Raw genomic sequence first — 16,650 nt, 5'->3', positions numbered from 1 at the left:
GGAGAACTAACAACTTAAAATGCCTTGTTCAAAAATTTTAAGAAACACTTAACTTTCAAACACCTGAACAGCAAATGTAACTTTTCTTGTCTGCATAGGAAACAATGGCATTTTTACCAGTTTGAATAATCAAAGTGGTGTTTTCCGTGCCTTCTTGGTTGCAAAGATTTGAACTGCTTCCTGAAGGTCCACAGTCTGGGCCAGCTCATGCTCTATTGAGATGGTTGCAAGGCCGACCAGCCTCTCCTGCATCATTGTGGAGCATAGATGTGTCTTTATTAACTTCAGCTTGGAGAAGCTGCGTTCTCCACTGGCAACTGTTACAGGAAGTATTAGAAGTATGTGCAGAGCAACAAAAGCATTTGGAAAGAGGGTGGTCATCTTATTTGTGCACATATATTCCAGAACAGCCTTTGGAGTTGATCCTGCTGAAATGTATCTTGAAAGGGCTTTCAGTTCATCACCTAAATCACTTGCATCAATATTGTGCATGCCATCATGTGTCAACACTGTCTCTAGTGCCCTGCATTGCTGATGTAGGTCTTCTTCAGGTATAGTGAGGAGTTTTGGAATATCATACAACATCCCAAATATACTGCTGTGTTCCTTGAGCTCCAAGAAACATTCTTCAACTGACTGTATTGCACAATCTAGCACCTGGTTAAAGAATTCAACTTTGAATTTTGTTGTTTGGGGTCTCTTATGAGATCATCTCATGCCTTGTAATCAAAATGTCTTCTTCTTCGGTGACTCTTGTATTCTTGAATGGGTGGGAAAATAGCTTCAGTGTGAAGTTCCTCTGCCAACTTCTGTGCACTCTTCAGAACGTTTTGGAATCCCTCATCTGACCGGTAAGACTGTAGATATGACTTTGCTTTGTCCAGTTGTTCCATTGCTCCAGCTATATCAAGGTCAACACCTTGGAATCTTTTGCTTACCACATTTATTTCAAACACTATGTCATGCCACAACACTAAGCCACACAGAAATTTGAAGTTATGTAGGTTTCTGGTGATTCCATTTTCCTCTGCCACTGTTCTCCCACAAACAGTTCCTGTCATAGCATTATCCTCCATAATGGCAACTATGGCATCATCTATCTTCCCAATTTGGTGTTTGATAGGCTTTATCGCCATCACTCGACTTTCCCATCATGTGACGCTCAGTGGTTTCAGTGTCAGCTATCGCAATTCCTGTATCTTCCAGCTTTTTAAGAAGCACATTTGTCATACCAGCTCCTGTAGTATCATCAATGTCAATAAATTCTCGAAAATGCTCTTTGACAGTCACCATTGCAGGGACATTTTCACTAGGTTCTGTTGTTGTTACAAAACGCACCATTAAAGTCATTTGTTCCATATGGCTGATGTCAGGAGTGCAGTCCAGAATAACAGAGTAATATCTTGCTGACTTCAGATCTGCCACAATCTTCTGTTTGACTTTTGTTGCCAGTAACTGTATGATCTCATTTTGAATTGTTTTTCCAAGGTAGTGGTGTGTGTACATTTCTTGGGTGGTGACTCTTCTTAGATGCTCCTGGAGTACAGCATCAAACTCAGCCATCAGCTCCATAATTTTAAGGAAGTTTCCATTGTTTGGCACATACAGCTGATCTGAAGTGCCACGCAGTGCTAGGTTTTGGGTATCATAGAATCATAGAATATCAGGGTTGGAAGGGACCTCAGGAGGTCATCTAGTCCAACCCCCTGCTCAAAGCAGGACCAATCCCCAATTAAATCATCCCAGCCAGGGCTTTGTCAAGCCTGACCTTAAAAACTTCTAAGGAAGGAGATTCCACCACCTCCCTAGGTAATGCATTCCAGTGTTTCACCACCCTCTTAGTGAAAAAGTTTTTCCTAATATCCAACCTAAACCTCCCCCACTGCAACTTGAGACCATTACTCCTTGTCCTGTCCTCTTCTACCACTGAGAATAGTCTAGAACCATCCTCTCTGGAACCACCTCTCAGGTAGTTGAAAGCAGCTATCAAATCCCCCCTCATTCTTCTCTTCTGCAGACTAAACAATCCCAGTTCCCTCAGCCTCTCCTCATAAGTCATGTGTTCCAGACCCCTAATCATTTTTGTTGCCCTTCGCTGGACTCTCTCCAATTTATCCACATCCTTCTTGTAGTGTGGGGCCCAAAACTGGACACAGTACTCCAGATGAGGCCTCACCAATGTGGAATAGAGGGGAACGATCACGTCCCTCGATCTGCTTGCTATGCCCCTACTTATACATCCCAAAATGCCATTGGCCTTCTTTAAGGGCACACTGCTGACTCATATCCAGCTTCTCGTCCACTGTCACCCCTAGGTCCTTTTCCACAGAACTGCTGCCTAGCCATTCGGTCCCTAGTCTGTAGCGGTGCATTGGGTTCTTCCGTCCTAAGTGCAGGACCCTGCACTTATCCTTATTGAACCTCATCAGATTTCTTTTGGCCCAATCCTCCAATTTGTCTAGGTCCCTCTGTATCCTATCCCTGCCCTCCAGCATATCTACCACTCCTCCTAGTTTAGTATCATCCGCAAATTTTCTGAGAGTGCAATCCACACCATCCTCCAGATCATTTATGAAGATATTGAACAAAACCGGCCCCAGGACCCTGGGGGTAGCAAGCATTCTCACAATGGCAACGAGCCTTTTCAGAACATTTTGCCAGTAAAGAGACTCTGATGCAATCTTCTCTTGATGCTGATCATCTATGGTGGCCTTTAACCTTAGTCTCATCTCAAGCTCTTTCCACCTATGGAATGCTCTCTGGTGATTTCCTGCTTTCTCATGGCATGCCAGATTTCTAGCCAGATTTTTCCAGTCCTTTGTTCTTGTAGAACCCAATGTGGCTGGAACATTAGACTGGAAGAGTTTGCAACAAAAACAGTATGCAGCATTCTGGGGTTTTGAGTACATAAGCCATGGCCTCTCCACTTTGTCACCATTGGAGATTCCACACCAGTAATGTGTTGGATGGAAACTTCTATTTTCATTGTCTTTGGGGAACATGACGTTTTTCACTTGTTGTGGCCCATGCAGTACAAGGAAGTCCCTCAGGCTACTGCTCAAGTGGGTCCATGGTCCTGGATCATCTAGACTTAAGGAACTAAACTCAGCAGCAGCTGTTTCTTGCGCCTCCACCACACTCTTCTCTAATCTACACTTTTCTTCAGGAATGTGCATGGTTACATCCATTTGACATGGAGATATGGATGCTGCAGTAGCTGCCAGGTCACCTGCACTCTGACTAATTGGAAGATCAGGCATCTCCTCACCACTCACATCCTCACTGGGGCCGGAAGTCTCACCATGAACATTTGTGTCTATGTATCTCAGGAGAGCTCCTTCCTGCTTAGATAGAAAAGCTTCCTTTGCTTTCTTCCTTTTTCTGACTGCTGCCCCAGAGGGGCGTTTTCTTCTTTCACTCATGACTGCTGTTCTGTGCCAGCTATAGGGGCTCTCAACACTCAATTGAAGGGGACAAATAAGCAGGCTGGTAGCAAGGCCTGAGTGAGGGAAGATATCAGCGTCTTAAGGTCCTAACTGGCTCCTACTACTGCAGTTGACTGCCTGTTCTCCTCAAGTGGGTTCAGGGAAGCAGCAGGAAACAGGAAGCTCCCTGAGAAGCTGGTGTTAATCAGTCCAGGCTCCTGGGGGTGCTAGAGAGGTACATAAGAGGCTCCTCCTCCTCTCTCTCCCTGCAGTTCCTGCTGCTTTCTGTTATTCCCTCTCACCTTTTCTCCTGCCTGCCTGTTATGTCTCTTGTGCCCTCCTTCCTCCAGCACAGCACTCCACCCTCTCTGCGCATCTAGAGCAGAGAGAATACATATGCACCACCAGCAGACACAATTTTCTACACTCTGGGTCCTAGTGGTGCCCCCCCACCCCACAGTCTGGCACCTTAGGTGGCCGCCTCAGTTCGCCTCATGGTGAGGCCAGCCCTGGATCTCAGGTGGAAAATCAAATAATATAAACAGACCAAAAAGAGTTACCTTGCTTAAAGAGCTGACTAGTGAGTCTGTTGCAGTATGCTCAATAGGATTCCCATGAAGCTTGAATAGTTTATCATTATCCACTATTTGTATTATAGTAGCACTTAAAGGCCCCAGCTGAGATGCACATGCACATAGGTAGAGACACCCACTGTTCTTAAGAGCCTTCAATGTAAATGGACAAGCCAAACAAATGGTAAATGAAATGAAGGGTTATTATCCACATGTTACAGATGGGGAACTGAGGTTGGATTCAACCAAATGCACTGTGGATGAGTCCTACATTGAGACAGACAATATATAACAGGTGCTTTCTTTCTCAAACATATATAATTAAGGAGTATTGCTGTTGGGTAAATATGGAATAAGAATCTATACATTCATTATAGGTAAGTTCTTTATAAAAACATGACTTTAAAAATAACATAATAATGGACGTACACTTGTAAAAATATTACTAAACTATATGCCTTTTAAACATATAGTAGTCATACTTGCATTACCAAGTCTGGAATTCTTAGCATTCAGAACATTTCCTTTTTTTGGCAGAAATGGCAATCCAGTGATTCCCACAGAGCAGCAGAATAGTAAGTAATGCTAGTTATATTTTTATTTATGGGTTCACAATACAGGTCTGAATGTGGGAATGATGGACTCATAGAAATGAAGGGCTGGAGGGGACCTCAAGAGATTATTATGTCCAATTCCTGGACTGAGGCAGGACGCAGTACGCCAAGAACCTAGACCATCCCTGACAGGTGTTTGTTCAACCTGTTCTTAGAAACCTCCAGTGATGGGGATCCACAATCTCCCTTGAAAGCCTGTTCCAGGGCTTAACTGCCCTTAGAGTTAGAAAGTTTTTCCTAATATCTAATCTAAATCTGCCTTGCTGAAGATTAAGCCCATTACTTCTTATCCTAACTTTAGTGGACATGGAGAACAATTGATCACCATCCTCTTTGGAATAGCCGTTAACATATTTGAAGACTGTTACCAAGTCCCCCCTCAGTCATCTTTTCTCAAGACTAAACATGCCCAGTTTTTTAACCTTTCCAAGTAAATCAGGTTTTCTGAACCTTTTATTATCTTTGTTGCTTCTCTCTGGAGTCTCTCCAGTTTGTCTACATCTTTCCTCAAATGAGGCACCCAGAACTGGACACAGTGCTCCAGCTGAGGCCTCACAAGTGACAAGTAGAGTGGGACAATTAACTCCCTTGTCTTATATAGAGCACTCGTGTTAATAACCCCCTGAATTATATCAGCCCTTTTTGCAGCTGAATCACACTGTTGATTCATACTCAGTTTGTGATCCACTATATCCCTCAGATCCTTTTCAGCAATACTGCCACCTAGCTGGTTATTCCCCATTTTGTAATTGTGCATTTGATTTTTCCTTCCTAAGTTCAGGACTTTGCGCTTGTCTTTATTGATTTGCATCTTGTTGATTTCAGACCAATTCTCCAATTTCTGAAGGTGGTTTTAAATTCTAATCCTGTCCTGCAAAGTGTATGCAGCCACTCCCAGCTTGGTGTCACCTGCGGACTTTATAAGCAGACTTTCCACTCCGTTATCCAAGTCATTAATGAAACGATTGAAAAGTACCGGACACAAAACAGACCCCTGTAGGACCCCTCTATATACGCACCCCTAGTTTGACAGCAAACCATTAATAATTATTTTTTGATTATGGTCTTTTAATCAGTTTTGCACCCACCTTATAGTAATTTCTTCTAGACCACATTTCCCTAGTTTGCTTATGAGACTGTCATGAGGGACTCTGTCAAAAGCCTTACTAAAATCAAGATATAGCATCTCTATAGCTTCCCCCCATCCACTAGGCCTGTAACCCTGTCAAAGAAAGAAATTAGGTTCATTTGGCATGATTTGTTCTTGACAAATCCGTGCTGGCTATTTCTTCTAATCCTATTATCCTCTAGGTGCTTACAAATTGATTGTTTAATAATTTGTTTCAAAAAGAAAAGGAGTACTTGTGGCACCTTAGAGACAAACAAATTTATTTGAGCATAAGCTTTTGTGAGCTACAGCTCACTTCATCGGATGCATTTGTTTCAGTATCTTTCCAGGTATTGAAGTTAGGCTGACTGGTCTATAACTCCCTGGGTCCTCTCTGTTCCTGTTTTTAAAGATAGGTATTATGTTTGCCCTTCTCCAGTCTTCTGGCACCTCACCCATCCTCCATGAGTTCTCAAAGATAATTGCTAATGGTTCTGAGATTGCTTCAGCTGGTTCCTTATGTACCCTAGGATGAATTTCATCAGGCCCTGCCGACTTGAATACATTTAACTTATCTAAATATTCTTTAAATTGTTCTTTTCCTATTTGGCTTGCATTCTTTCCCCCTCATTGTTAAATTAATTGTGTTGAGTGTCTGATCGCCATTAATCTTTTTAGTGAAGACTGATGCAAAATCAGCATTAAAAACCTTGATGGCATTAGTTATTACGTCTCCTTCCCCACTAAGTAGAGGACCTACAATTTCCTTCATCTTCTCTTGCTTCTAATGAATTTAAGGAACCTCTTCTAATTACCTTTTATATCCCTAGCTAGGTGTGACTCTTTTTGTGCCCTTGCCTCTCTGTATTTGTCCCTACACGCTTGTGCTATTTTTTTATTCCCCTCCTTAGCATTTTGTACATGTTTCTGCATTTTGTAGGATTCCTTTTTGATTTTGCATGTGATTAAACAGCTCCTGATGGAGCCATATTGGTCTCTTATTATTCTTCCTATCTTTAGTTTGCACAGGGATAGTTTGCAGTTTGTCTTTAATATTGTCTCCTTGAGAAACTGCCAGCTCTCCTTTATCCTTTCTTCCCTTGAAACCTTACCTACCAGTTCTTTGAATTTTATTAAAGTCTACTTTTTGGAGTCTGTTCTTAGTCTGCTGCCTTTGCTCCTTCTTTTCCTTAGAATCAATTTCACCCAAATTGCCTTCCACCTTCAGATTTGCAACCAATTCCACTGTTGGTCTGAAGCAGGTCTAAAATGGCTGTCCCGCTGGCTACGTCCTCCACTTTCTGAATCAAAAAATTGTTCCTAATAGCTTCCAAGAACTTACTGGAAAATTTGTATTTTGCTGTATAACTTTTCCAACCCATGTCTGGGGAGCTACCAGGTCTTCTGCTTTGGATATTGCGGATGTTTTAGAAATGTCTCATCCACCTCCTCTTCCTGATTTGATGGTCTATAGGAGACCCCTACCATGATGTGTCACCGCTTTTTTTCCCTTTTATCTTTACCCCGAGACTTTCAACTGCTCTGCCTCTCCCCTTCTGCTGGACCTCAGAACAAGTGTTAATATATTCTTGGTGTACACTGCAACACCTCCTTGCTTTTTCCCTGCTTGTCCTTCCTGAACAAGCTATACCCCTCTATCCTAATATTCATGTCATGAGATTTGTCCCCAAGTCTTTTTGATGCCAGATAAGTTCATAATTTAGCTTGTGTACTAATACTTCCAGTTCTTCCTGTGTATTCCACATGCTCCTTGCTTTTGTGTATAGACATCTAAGATGTTGAGCAGATTCCCCCAATGATTTCCTTGTTATTGCTCCCATGACCCCTATTGTAAATTTTTTTTTCTGCTCCCACTCCCAACATCTAACCCTTTGTTAAAGTCGCCTTTTTATGCTTCTCTATGGGCTTATCTGCCCCCCTTTGAACTTAATTTAAAGCCTTCCTCACAAGATTGGCAAGTTGGTGTCCAAAGATGCTCTTCCCCTTCTTAGTCAGGCAGACCACATCTCTTCCCAGCATCACATGGTCAAGGAAGCCAAAGCCTACCTGTTGACACCATCTGCACAGCCATGCATTCATCTTCAGGATGTGTGCTCCTGCCTGGGCCCTTACCCTCAACCGAGAGGATGGACAAAAACATAGCCTCACTCCCCAACTCCTTCAGTCTCACCTTCAGAGCCTGGTAGTCACTGCTGATCTGCTCCGGGTCGTACCCGGCAGTTTCATTAGTGCCCATGTGGATAAGCAGCATGGGGCACTGGTTAGAGGGATAATCTTTCCAGGATCAGTGGATCAGAGTCTCAATAATCTTTCCGTAATATCTTGTACATGGACTCCAGGCAGGCAGCAGACCTCCTGGGACTTCATGTCAGGTCAGCAGATGAATGTGTCCAGCCCCCTCAGAAGGGAGTCACAGACCACCAGCACCCTATGCCTCCTCCTCTTGGGTCTGGTGGCCATGACCCTCCCAGCTTTGGGGGCAGGTGGCACCTTCTCCTCAGCCATTGGGGTCTGCCCCTCACTGCCTGTTGCCAGTACAGCATACTGGTTCTTGACTGCGAAGGATGGGGAACTTGGATGGGGGTGGAGCACTGTCTACTGCCTGAGGCGGCCGGCAGCCAGTCTCCTTCCAGCAGAGGCGCCTTCCTTCTCTGGTGCTGCTGTAGCAATCTGTAGCCAGCTAACATTCTCCATCCTGGACATCTCCATGTGCATCCTCATAATCCTCATGCTCCTGGATGCTATACGGATGTACCAGCTCCCCCTGCAGCTCTCTTACCTGCTTCCTGAGGGACTCCATCCACAGACACCTCTCACACCAGGTGGTTCCCCATGCCTGGCTTTCATTGGCAGGGACATGCAGGCCGCATTCCCAGCAAGTCAAGATAAGGACCTGGATAGAAGCTTTTAGGGTCAGGAGGACACCTGTTTGGCCAGGGCCCCCCTGCAGACAAAGGAAGAGCTAGCAGTGGTGTTAGCGGCACACCATTTTCCTCCTATTGTGACTTCTTCCTTGTAGAGTACCTGTAAATTAAGGGAACGAAAATAACAACCTTAGTTCCCTGCATTCCTTTGCTGGTGAACTCTCTTAATCTCCCAGCTGCCTTCGTCTCACCAACCACATGTCTACGTTGATATGTTGCATTTTAAAATATGCAATGGATAAATTGCCGCTCTTAATTTATTATTTCTACTAAAATCACACCCACAGTGAGAATAGAACTACACAGTACTTTACCAAAAGAGAGAAAATATAGAGCTTGGTGAACTATTGGCCAAGAATAATTTGTTCAGGGCATTTAACCCATGTTTGAATTCTCCATGCTCAGATTCTGAGTTCGGTGAATTTGTTCATTGTTCAGACAGATTGGATGGAAGTTTTCTGCAAACATATTTTAGTCTCTGGGTTGATTGCAAACAATTACTGTTTTGACTATTTTCTATCCATACTTCACTGTTGCACAATGTGATTGGTCATCTAGGACCTCGTCTACACTGCACCAGTGTAACCACACTGATAGAAAAACAGAAACAAACTGTGCTGTTATAAATCCCTTCTTAGCACTATAATTGCATTTGCACTAGGGGGTTGCATGGATGTAACTAAATCTGGTTTTCAACTGTTTTAGTTAAATTGGTGCAAAACCTGAATGTAGGTGAGGCCTAAGTCAAGTGATGATGTTTCTGATGCCTGATGGCTAACTGAAATCTTTATCCACATGAGGAAGGCCTGAAAAAGTCACTTCTGGACCAAAATGTCTCACCAGCCCATATTTGCATTCATCTTAGTGAGACTTTAGCTTTCCACGAATATTCCCAGGATGCTTTCAAAACCAGTTATCGTCTTTCCATAGATGTATTATTGTGATGATAAGCAACACAAAGGCGCAATAAATTTCATCTCCTTGATTACATATTCTTTTTATAATCCCAAATGATTCCTTTTAGCAAAGCCCTTTTAAAAATAATAATAATTTGCTTCTCAGTGCATTGACTGCGTTGACAAGGTAACACCTTCCTTATATGCAACACCATGGCCAAAAGAGCTAATACAATCCTGGGACGTATGAACAGGGCCATCTTGAGTAGAAGTAGAGAGGTTTTATTACCTCTGTATTTGGCCCTGGTGTGACCAAGGATGACCAGATAGCAAGTGTGAAAAATCGGGACAGGGTGGGGGTAATAGGCGCCTATATAAGAAAAAGCTCCCAAAATTAGGACTGTCCCTATAAAATCTGGACATCTGGTCACCCTAGTGCGACCACTGGTGTCCAGTTCTGGTGCCCACAATGCAAGAAGGATATTGGTGAATTGCAGAAGGTTGAGAGAAGAGCCATGAGAATGATTAAAGGATTGGGGCAGGGGGGAACCCATGCTTTATAGTGATAGCCTTCAGGAGCTCAATCTCTTTAGGTTAACAAAGAGAAGGTTCAGGGGTGAGTTGGTCACAGTCTATAAGTACGTACATGAACAACAAAAAGCTGATAATGAAAGGCTCTTCAATCGAGCAGCCAGACATATAAAAAAATCCAATGACTGGAAGTTAAAGCTAGAAAAATTCAGACTAGAAATAATATGCAAATTTTTAACAGTGTGGACAATTGGAACTCCTGGAACAATTTACCTCGGAATGTGGTGGATTCTCTATCACAAAAAAATTTTAAATCAAGATTGTATGTTTTTCTAAAAGATCTGCTGTATTTCAAATAGGAATTTATGCAGGGAAGTCCTATAGCCTGTGTTATAAGGGCGTCAGTTAGATTAGCAGAGTGGTCCCTTCTGGCCTATGAATGTACTAATTATATGCATTATTTGAGTTCCATAGTAACACAATAGAACATTTATTGCTTATCTAATTCAAACATAAAAAAAACATGTAGTGAAGCCAGTGAAAGTTGCCAAGGGATAATAATGCAAAACTCAAAACCAGAAAGAAACAGGAAATATAGTTTTCAGAGTGGTAGCCGTGTTAGTCTGTATCAGCAAAAACAATGAGGAGTCATTGTGGCACCTTAGAGACTAACAAATTTATTTGGGCATAAGCTTTCGTGGGCTAAAACCCACTTCATCAGATGCAGGGAGCGGAAAATACAGTAGGCAGGTATAAATACACAGCACATGAAAAGATGGGAGTTGCCTTACCAAGTGGAGGGTCAGTGCTAACGAGCCAATTCAATTAAGGTGGAAGTGGCCTATTCTCAACAGTTGACAAGAAGAGATGAATACCAAGGAAATTAGTTTTTGCAGTGACCCATCCACGCCAAGTCTTTATTCAGGCCTAATTTGATGGTGTCCAGTTTGCAATTTAATTCCAGTTCTGCAGTTTCTCGTTGGAGTCTGTTTTTGAAGTTTTTTTGTTGAAGAATTGCCACTTTTAAGTCTGGTTTCAGAGTAGCAGCAGTGTTAGTCTGTATCTGCAAAAAGAACAGGAGTACTGGTGGCACCTTAGAGACTAACAAATTTATTAGAGCATAAGCTTTCATGAGCTACAGCTCACTTCATCGGATGCATAGAATGGAACATATATTGCTGCCATGTGCCAGCAATGCCCCTCTGCCATGTACATTGGCCAAACCGGACAGTCTCTACGCAAAAGAATAAATGGACACAAATCTGACATCGGGAATCATAACATTCGAAAAACCGGTAGGAGAACACTTCAACCTCTGTGGCCACCCAGTAAAAGATTTAAGGGTGGCAATTTTGAAACAGAAAAGCTTCAAAAACAGACTCCAGCGAGAAACTGCTGAGCTTGAATTAATATGCAAACTGGATACCATTAACTTGGGTTTGAATAGAGACTGGGAATGGCTGGGTCATTACACATATTGAATCTATTTCCTTAAGCTAAGTATCCTCACACCTTCTTGTCAACTGTCTAAATGGGCCATCTTGATTATCACTACAAAAGGTTTTTTTTCTCCTGCTGATAATAGCTCATCTTAACTAATTAACCTCTCACAGTTTGTATGGTAACTTCCAACTTATCTGTATGTGTGTGTGTGTGTATATATATATATATATATGTTCCATTCTATGCATCCGATGAAGTGAGCTGTAGCTCACGAAAGCGTATGCTCTACTAAATTTGTTAGTCTTTAAGGTGCCACAAGTACTCCTCACTTTTAAGTCTGTTATTGAGTGTCCAGGGAGATTGAAGTGTTCTCCTACTGGTTTTTGAATGTTATAATTTTTGACATCTGTTTGTCTTCATTTATTCTTTTGCGTAGAGACTGTCTGGTTTGGCCAATGTACATGGCTGAGGGGCATTGCTTGCAGATGATGGCATATATCACACTGGTAGATGTGCAGGTGAACGATCCCCTGATAGCGTGGCTGATGTGGTTAGGTCCTATGATGGTGTCCCTTGAATAGATATGCGGACAGAGTTGGCAATGGGGTTTGTTGCAGGGATTGGTTCCTGGGTTAATGTTTTTGTTGTGTGGTGTGTAGTTGCTGGTGAGTATTTGCTTCAGGCTGGGGGGCTGTCTGTAAGCGAGGACTGGCCTGTGTATTTATACCTGCCTACTGAAGTGGGTTTTAGCCCACGAAAGCTTATGCCCAAATAAATTTTTTAGTCTCTAAGGTGCCACAAGTTCTCCTCGTTTGTTTTTTTTTAGGAAATATAGTGTACTGTAAAGCTATATATCTACATACATTGCCTTTTCACATATACACTCACAAACACATACTATTCATTCCCTTAGCAAATTGATCCGACTTGACCACATGAACCAAAGATAATGTTAACTCTGCCCTGTGCTTGTTGTCAGCATTTTAAAAACATTAATTATGGTGATTAAACTGCATGACATACTCATGAGTTATGCAAGTATTAATTATACCATTGTGAAAATGGGGAAACTTAAGCACAGGACAGGGACTCTATGTCTACAAGCAACTAGACACCCCTGGCTGGAGCTGGAGTTCTGGGACCCTCCCACCTCGCAGGGTCCTAGAGCCCAGGCTCCAGACTGAGACTGGAAGTCTATACTGCAGTGAAACAGCCCTGCAGCCCAAGTCCTGTGCAAGCCCGAGTTGGTTGGAACAGGCCAGCCACGGGTTTTTCATTGCATTAATAGACATACCCCAAGTGTCTCATCCAGGGTCATACAGTGAGTCAGTACTGGAGCTGCGATTAGAATCCAGGAATCCTGGCACGTAGTTGGCTAATCTAAACCCTAGTTCGCACTCTCTCACATACATTAAATTTAGCAGGGTGCCTATCAGCTATAGCAAATCTACACGCTTGTTTTTTAGAGCCACCTGCTGAGCCAGAGGAAGTCAAAGTGTATCTCTCAAATGAAAACGTGAGTCTCCAAGAGCAACATCTACCCCGTCAACATAGTAAGGAAATTACTTTGCATTTCTCAGTCTGGCTTTGTAATGTTTCATGCCATCTCTTTCAAAGAAAAAGAAAATCTGCAGGTGCTTCTGATTGTGAATGGAAAAGATTAATTATTAGTAAGCAAAACGGCCTCCCCTGGAGTATCACAGAACATTTTTGTACATTATCAGTTGTCCAGCTGATGTTTCCGACCCTGTGACGTGCAGCTTTAAGGGTTGCTTGGGAAACTGCTATGTGGGAGGTAAAAGGACAGTAGAGGACAGGCACAGGGTTCAGTTAACAGCTCAAGAAGTGGGACTGAACAAGCAAACCGTGTAAGTGCAGAGTGAGTTTTTGGTGGTGGTCTTTTGCTTGTGACAACAAAAATAACTTGCATTACGTCTAATAGTAGTGTGATGTCCAGTGTTACACTGTAAAACCTACAACTAATGCAGCTTTGTAAGAACTCATCCTGCTTTCTCACAGCAAAGCACTCGGAGGAAGAAAGTGGTGGGGTTGAGCAAAGCACATCTGACTCTGCAGATTATGAGGTAAGTCATTGTTTTATCAAGTGCAAGGCAGCCTGCCGAGCAGAAGGATCTCGATACAGATTTCGGTAGTGGGATTTTCTACAGCGACACTGAATGTATTTGCTTTATCTTCTGTCCCATTGCAAGTGTAAGCATATTCCTCAAGGGCCATACTTTGTGAGGTGCAGAGCGATCACTGGCTTGAAGGTGCTGAGCAGCTCACAGGACTGGGTCCCTCTACTGCTATTTTTCTCTGTGTAATATCGCTATATTACTAGCTCTGTAGTATAAAAAACCCTGATCATACACAGTGCCCTCTTGGGAGCACTCACAAGGAGTTTAGCGTTTCCAGCTCCTCACAGGATCGAGCCTGAACAGAGAAGGAAAACGGCACAGACGCTAGAGATCTAACGGTACAGCTGGGGATTCTGCGGAAATGAATGTGAAACATGTTTGCAGTGTGAGAGTCCCCAGAACTCCTTGGAACGTGAGATTTTTGCATGTCATTGTGAGATTGTTGAACTGGGCCAGTATGTGATAAACCTGTGGAATTTTACAAATATTTTTGGTCCAAAATGGCTTTACCTTAAAAATATAGTCTGACTTGCCAGCAGAAGAGGTGACGTATTTGAAAGTTTGAATTTCCAGATTAGAAATGTATAATTGCAGGAAAATCAGTCTTCCCACTGAAATGGACAACATTTCTCATGTCTCACTGCAGATACTCATTTCTGCAAAAATATCAGGGCTGCAAAGTGGCTTGGAATTAAAATTGCCCATTTTGGGGGTAGAATTTTTCTGACAATATATTTGTTAGTGTCATGCAGCTGGTGGTTTGCTGGAGGGGGCCTCTTGTTAAAATTCAACCACCAAACTCAAGGGGAAATTGGAATGACTTCCCTGCTTCTGATGAAGCTACCCTCCTCCCCCACCCCAATCACTGGATTCTCCTACATCATCTCAATCTCATCTCCTGCATCATCATCATCTGCTATCCGGGTAGCTCATTAAAATATTTCTGAAGAGCAATTCTTTGTATTTTGGAGTGGAACAGATTGCCACAAGTGTTAGAGAATGTGTCTCATTATCAATGTACTCTACATATTTTTTCAGGAACAAAATTTAAACATTTCCAGGGCATTGCACTCGGTATACATTTGTCTGACAAAACCTTAACTCTGACCTCAAACTTCTGCCTATGAAAGTAACTCATCATACTATCTACCGGTGCACAAATGCCTAACAGACATGAATAGTGGTGTTGCTGAGGCTAAGGTTTTGCATTATAGGCCAGTGGAGAGGCTGTGTATTGTGTTACTGTACAAGTTGGAGGTATATGTGACTTACCCATCAGTGAAATTTGTCCTGTTAAAGAAGGACACCTGAACTAGACATTTTCTTGCTTTTAAGGGTTTATGTGGGTGGGCTTTCCCCTCAGGACACTTTAATTGTTTTTAATAAGTTTATTTTTGATGGAAATATCTATCATACCATCTCTTTGGTACATGTGTGCAGCTGCCATTTAAGTCCCTTTGCGTGTCTACGCAAGAGAAGAATTTTCCCTATAATTTATACCATCAATGAGTGAAGATTGTAAAGCACATTGATCTCCTGTAGGGTGAAGGGAACATTAGGAATCTCCAGTCATGATCACTGTCAGTTCATTTGGCTCCTGACTTAGCTTCATTTTGAACAGGGCCCTTCTGTATTGCAGGACTGCATCATTAAGATTGAGTTGGAGAAAACAGCCAACGGGAGCCTGGGATTTGCGCTGGTAGGTGGCAGAAATGGCCGGGCTATCCTAATTAAAGCCATCAGCCCAAGAAGTATCGCTGATCTCGATGGGAGGCTTCAAGTGGGTGACATTTTACTAAAGGTAACGTTTGGCTTCACTGCTTTGGTCTAGATTTGCCCTGGAAGTTTAGGGAGAGTTTGTGTTACGCTGTGCAGTCATAACCAAACACTGAACATGATCACTGTAATCAGATCATAATTGGGGGTTCCCGTGACTTGCCACCTGCCTGGGCAAATGTCAAAAATTGGGGTGGGTGGTTGGGTGCTAGCCCGGCTGCAGCTGAGCTTCCTAATCTACAAAACCCTGCAGATCCCGACTCCTGGGCATAGTGCTTCTCATAAGGGCAGGCACCAGTTACTGCAAAGGGGGCGTATCTGTGCTACTGCCTGCATTAGGCCGCTAGTTTCTAGAAAAGGGTTGGCCTGCTTCTGACATGACTCAGATGAGCTGGCCTCTCTGTAGTGGCTTGTGTTAATGAGTTAGCTTGAGATAGCAAAACCCCAGACCGAAATGCTGAGCAACTCTCTGCAGAGACTGCACACGCCAGCCGTTGTAATGTTAATGGCTAATTAAACAGCCAGGCTGCCGGAGACCCAGATACCAGAGTGATGGGCATGGGCAGGATTGTGGGGGAGGGGGGAATACATTGCCCTCCACAACTTCCAGCCTATGAGGCAGCAGTGGTATCTGTGTCCTCTCTAACTTCTGGCTGGCTGTGCGGGAAGGGAGGCAGGCAGTGGAGGGAGGCGAAGAGGAAAGTCTGAAGCTGCTCTGTGGAGCATCATGTCCCTGGGCTCAGGTAGGTGGGAGGCAGCTGCAGTACAGCCTGCTGCCTGTAGAAGTCACTCTGTCCCACACTGGGGCTCCTCTCTGCAGAGCTCAACTCCTGCCTGCCTTGGCTTCTTCCCCTCTCCCCCCACACCCCAAGCTTGGCTGAGTGACTGCAGAGCAGGAGTCTGGCCAAGCCAGGAGGGGCAGCACTGGCAGGAGCTATGGTTTCTCCTCCTCCCCCAACCCCCCACCCCCAGTTAGTGCCAGGTCGGGGTGGGGGGGCGCTGGGGATAGCAAGTGTGGGGAGGAGGGAGGAGACGGTGGGGATTCCACAGAGGGAGCAATCTGCAGGACAGAGGAGTCAAGGATGAGGGGGACTCCTGTGTGGGCTGGGGCCAGCTGCCAGGAAGGTTGGGAGGGGTGGAGGAGGGCACCCCAGGGAGCGCAGGGGGTGGGTAGCTGAAGAGCTGGTCACACATTTCCAGTA

The 16,650-nt window shown here is 43.7% G+C and overlaps 1 protein-coding gene across 3 annotated transcripts in view; it reads left to right on the top strand.

Moving 5' to 3' along the window:
- Positions 1-16,650, top strand: part of FRMPD2 (FERM and PDZ domain containing 2) — a 176,520-nt gene that overhangs the window by 140,925 nt on the left and 18,945 nt on the right. Inside the window, exons 35-38 of one of the 3 annotated variants that reach the window (XM_074958563.1) lie at positions 4,535-4,572; positions 13,001-13,087; positions 13,554-13,618; positions 15,312-15,473. In XM_074958563.1, coding sequence (XP_074814664.1) covers positions 4,535-4,572; positions 13,001-13,087; positions 13,554-13,618; positions 15,312-15,473 — 352 coding nt within the window. The remainder of the gene's footprint in view (positions 1-4,534; positions 4,573-13,000; positions 13,088-13,553; positions 13,619-15,311; positions 15,474-16,650) is intronic. The other 2 variants (XM_074958564.1, XM_074958565.1) reach the window with 2 other exon arrangements.

This window comes from Natator depressus, chromosome 7 (assembly GCF_965152275.1).
Source record: "Natator depressus isolate rNatDep1 chromosome 7, rNatDep2.hap1, whole genome shotgun sequence".
Taxonomy (NCBI): domain Eukaryota; kingdom Metazoa; phylum Chordata; order Testudines; family Cheloniidae; genus Natator; species Natator depressus.
The sequence above is the reverse complement of the archived record's forward strand: the minus strand, read 5'-3'. Positions and strand labels throughout refer to the sequence as shown.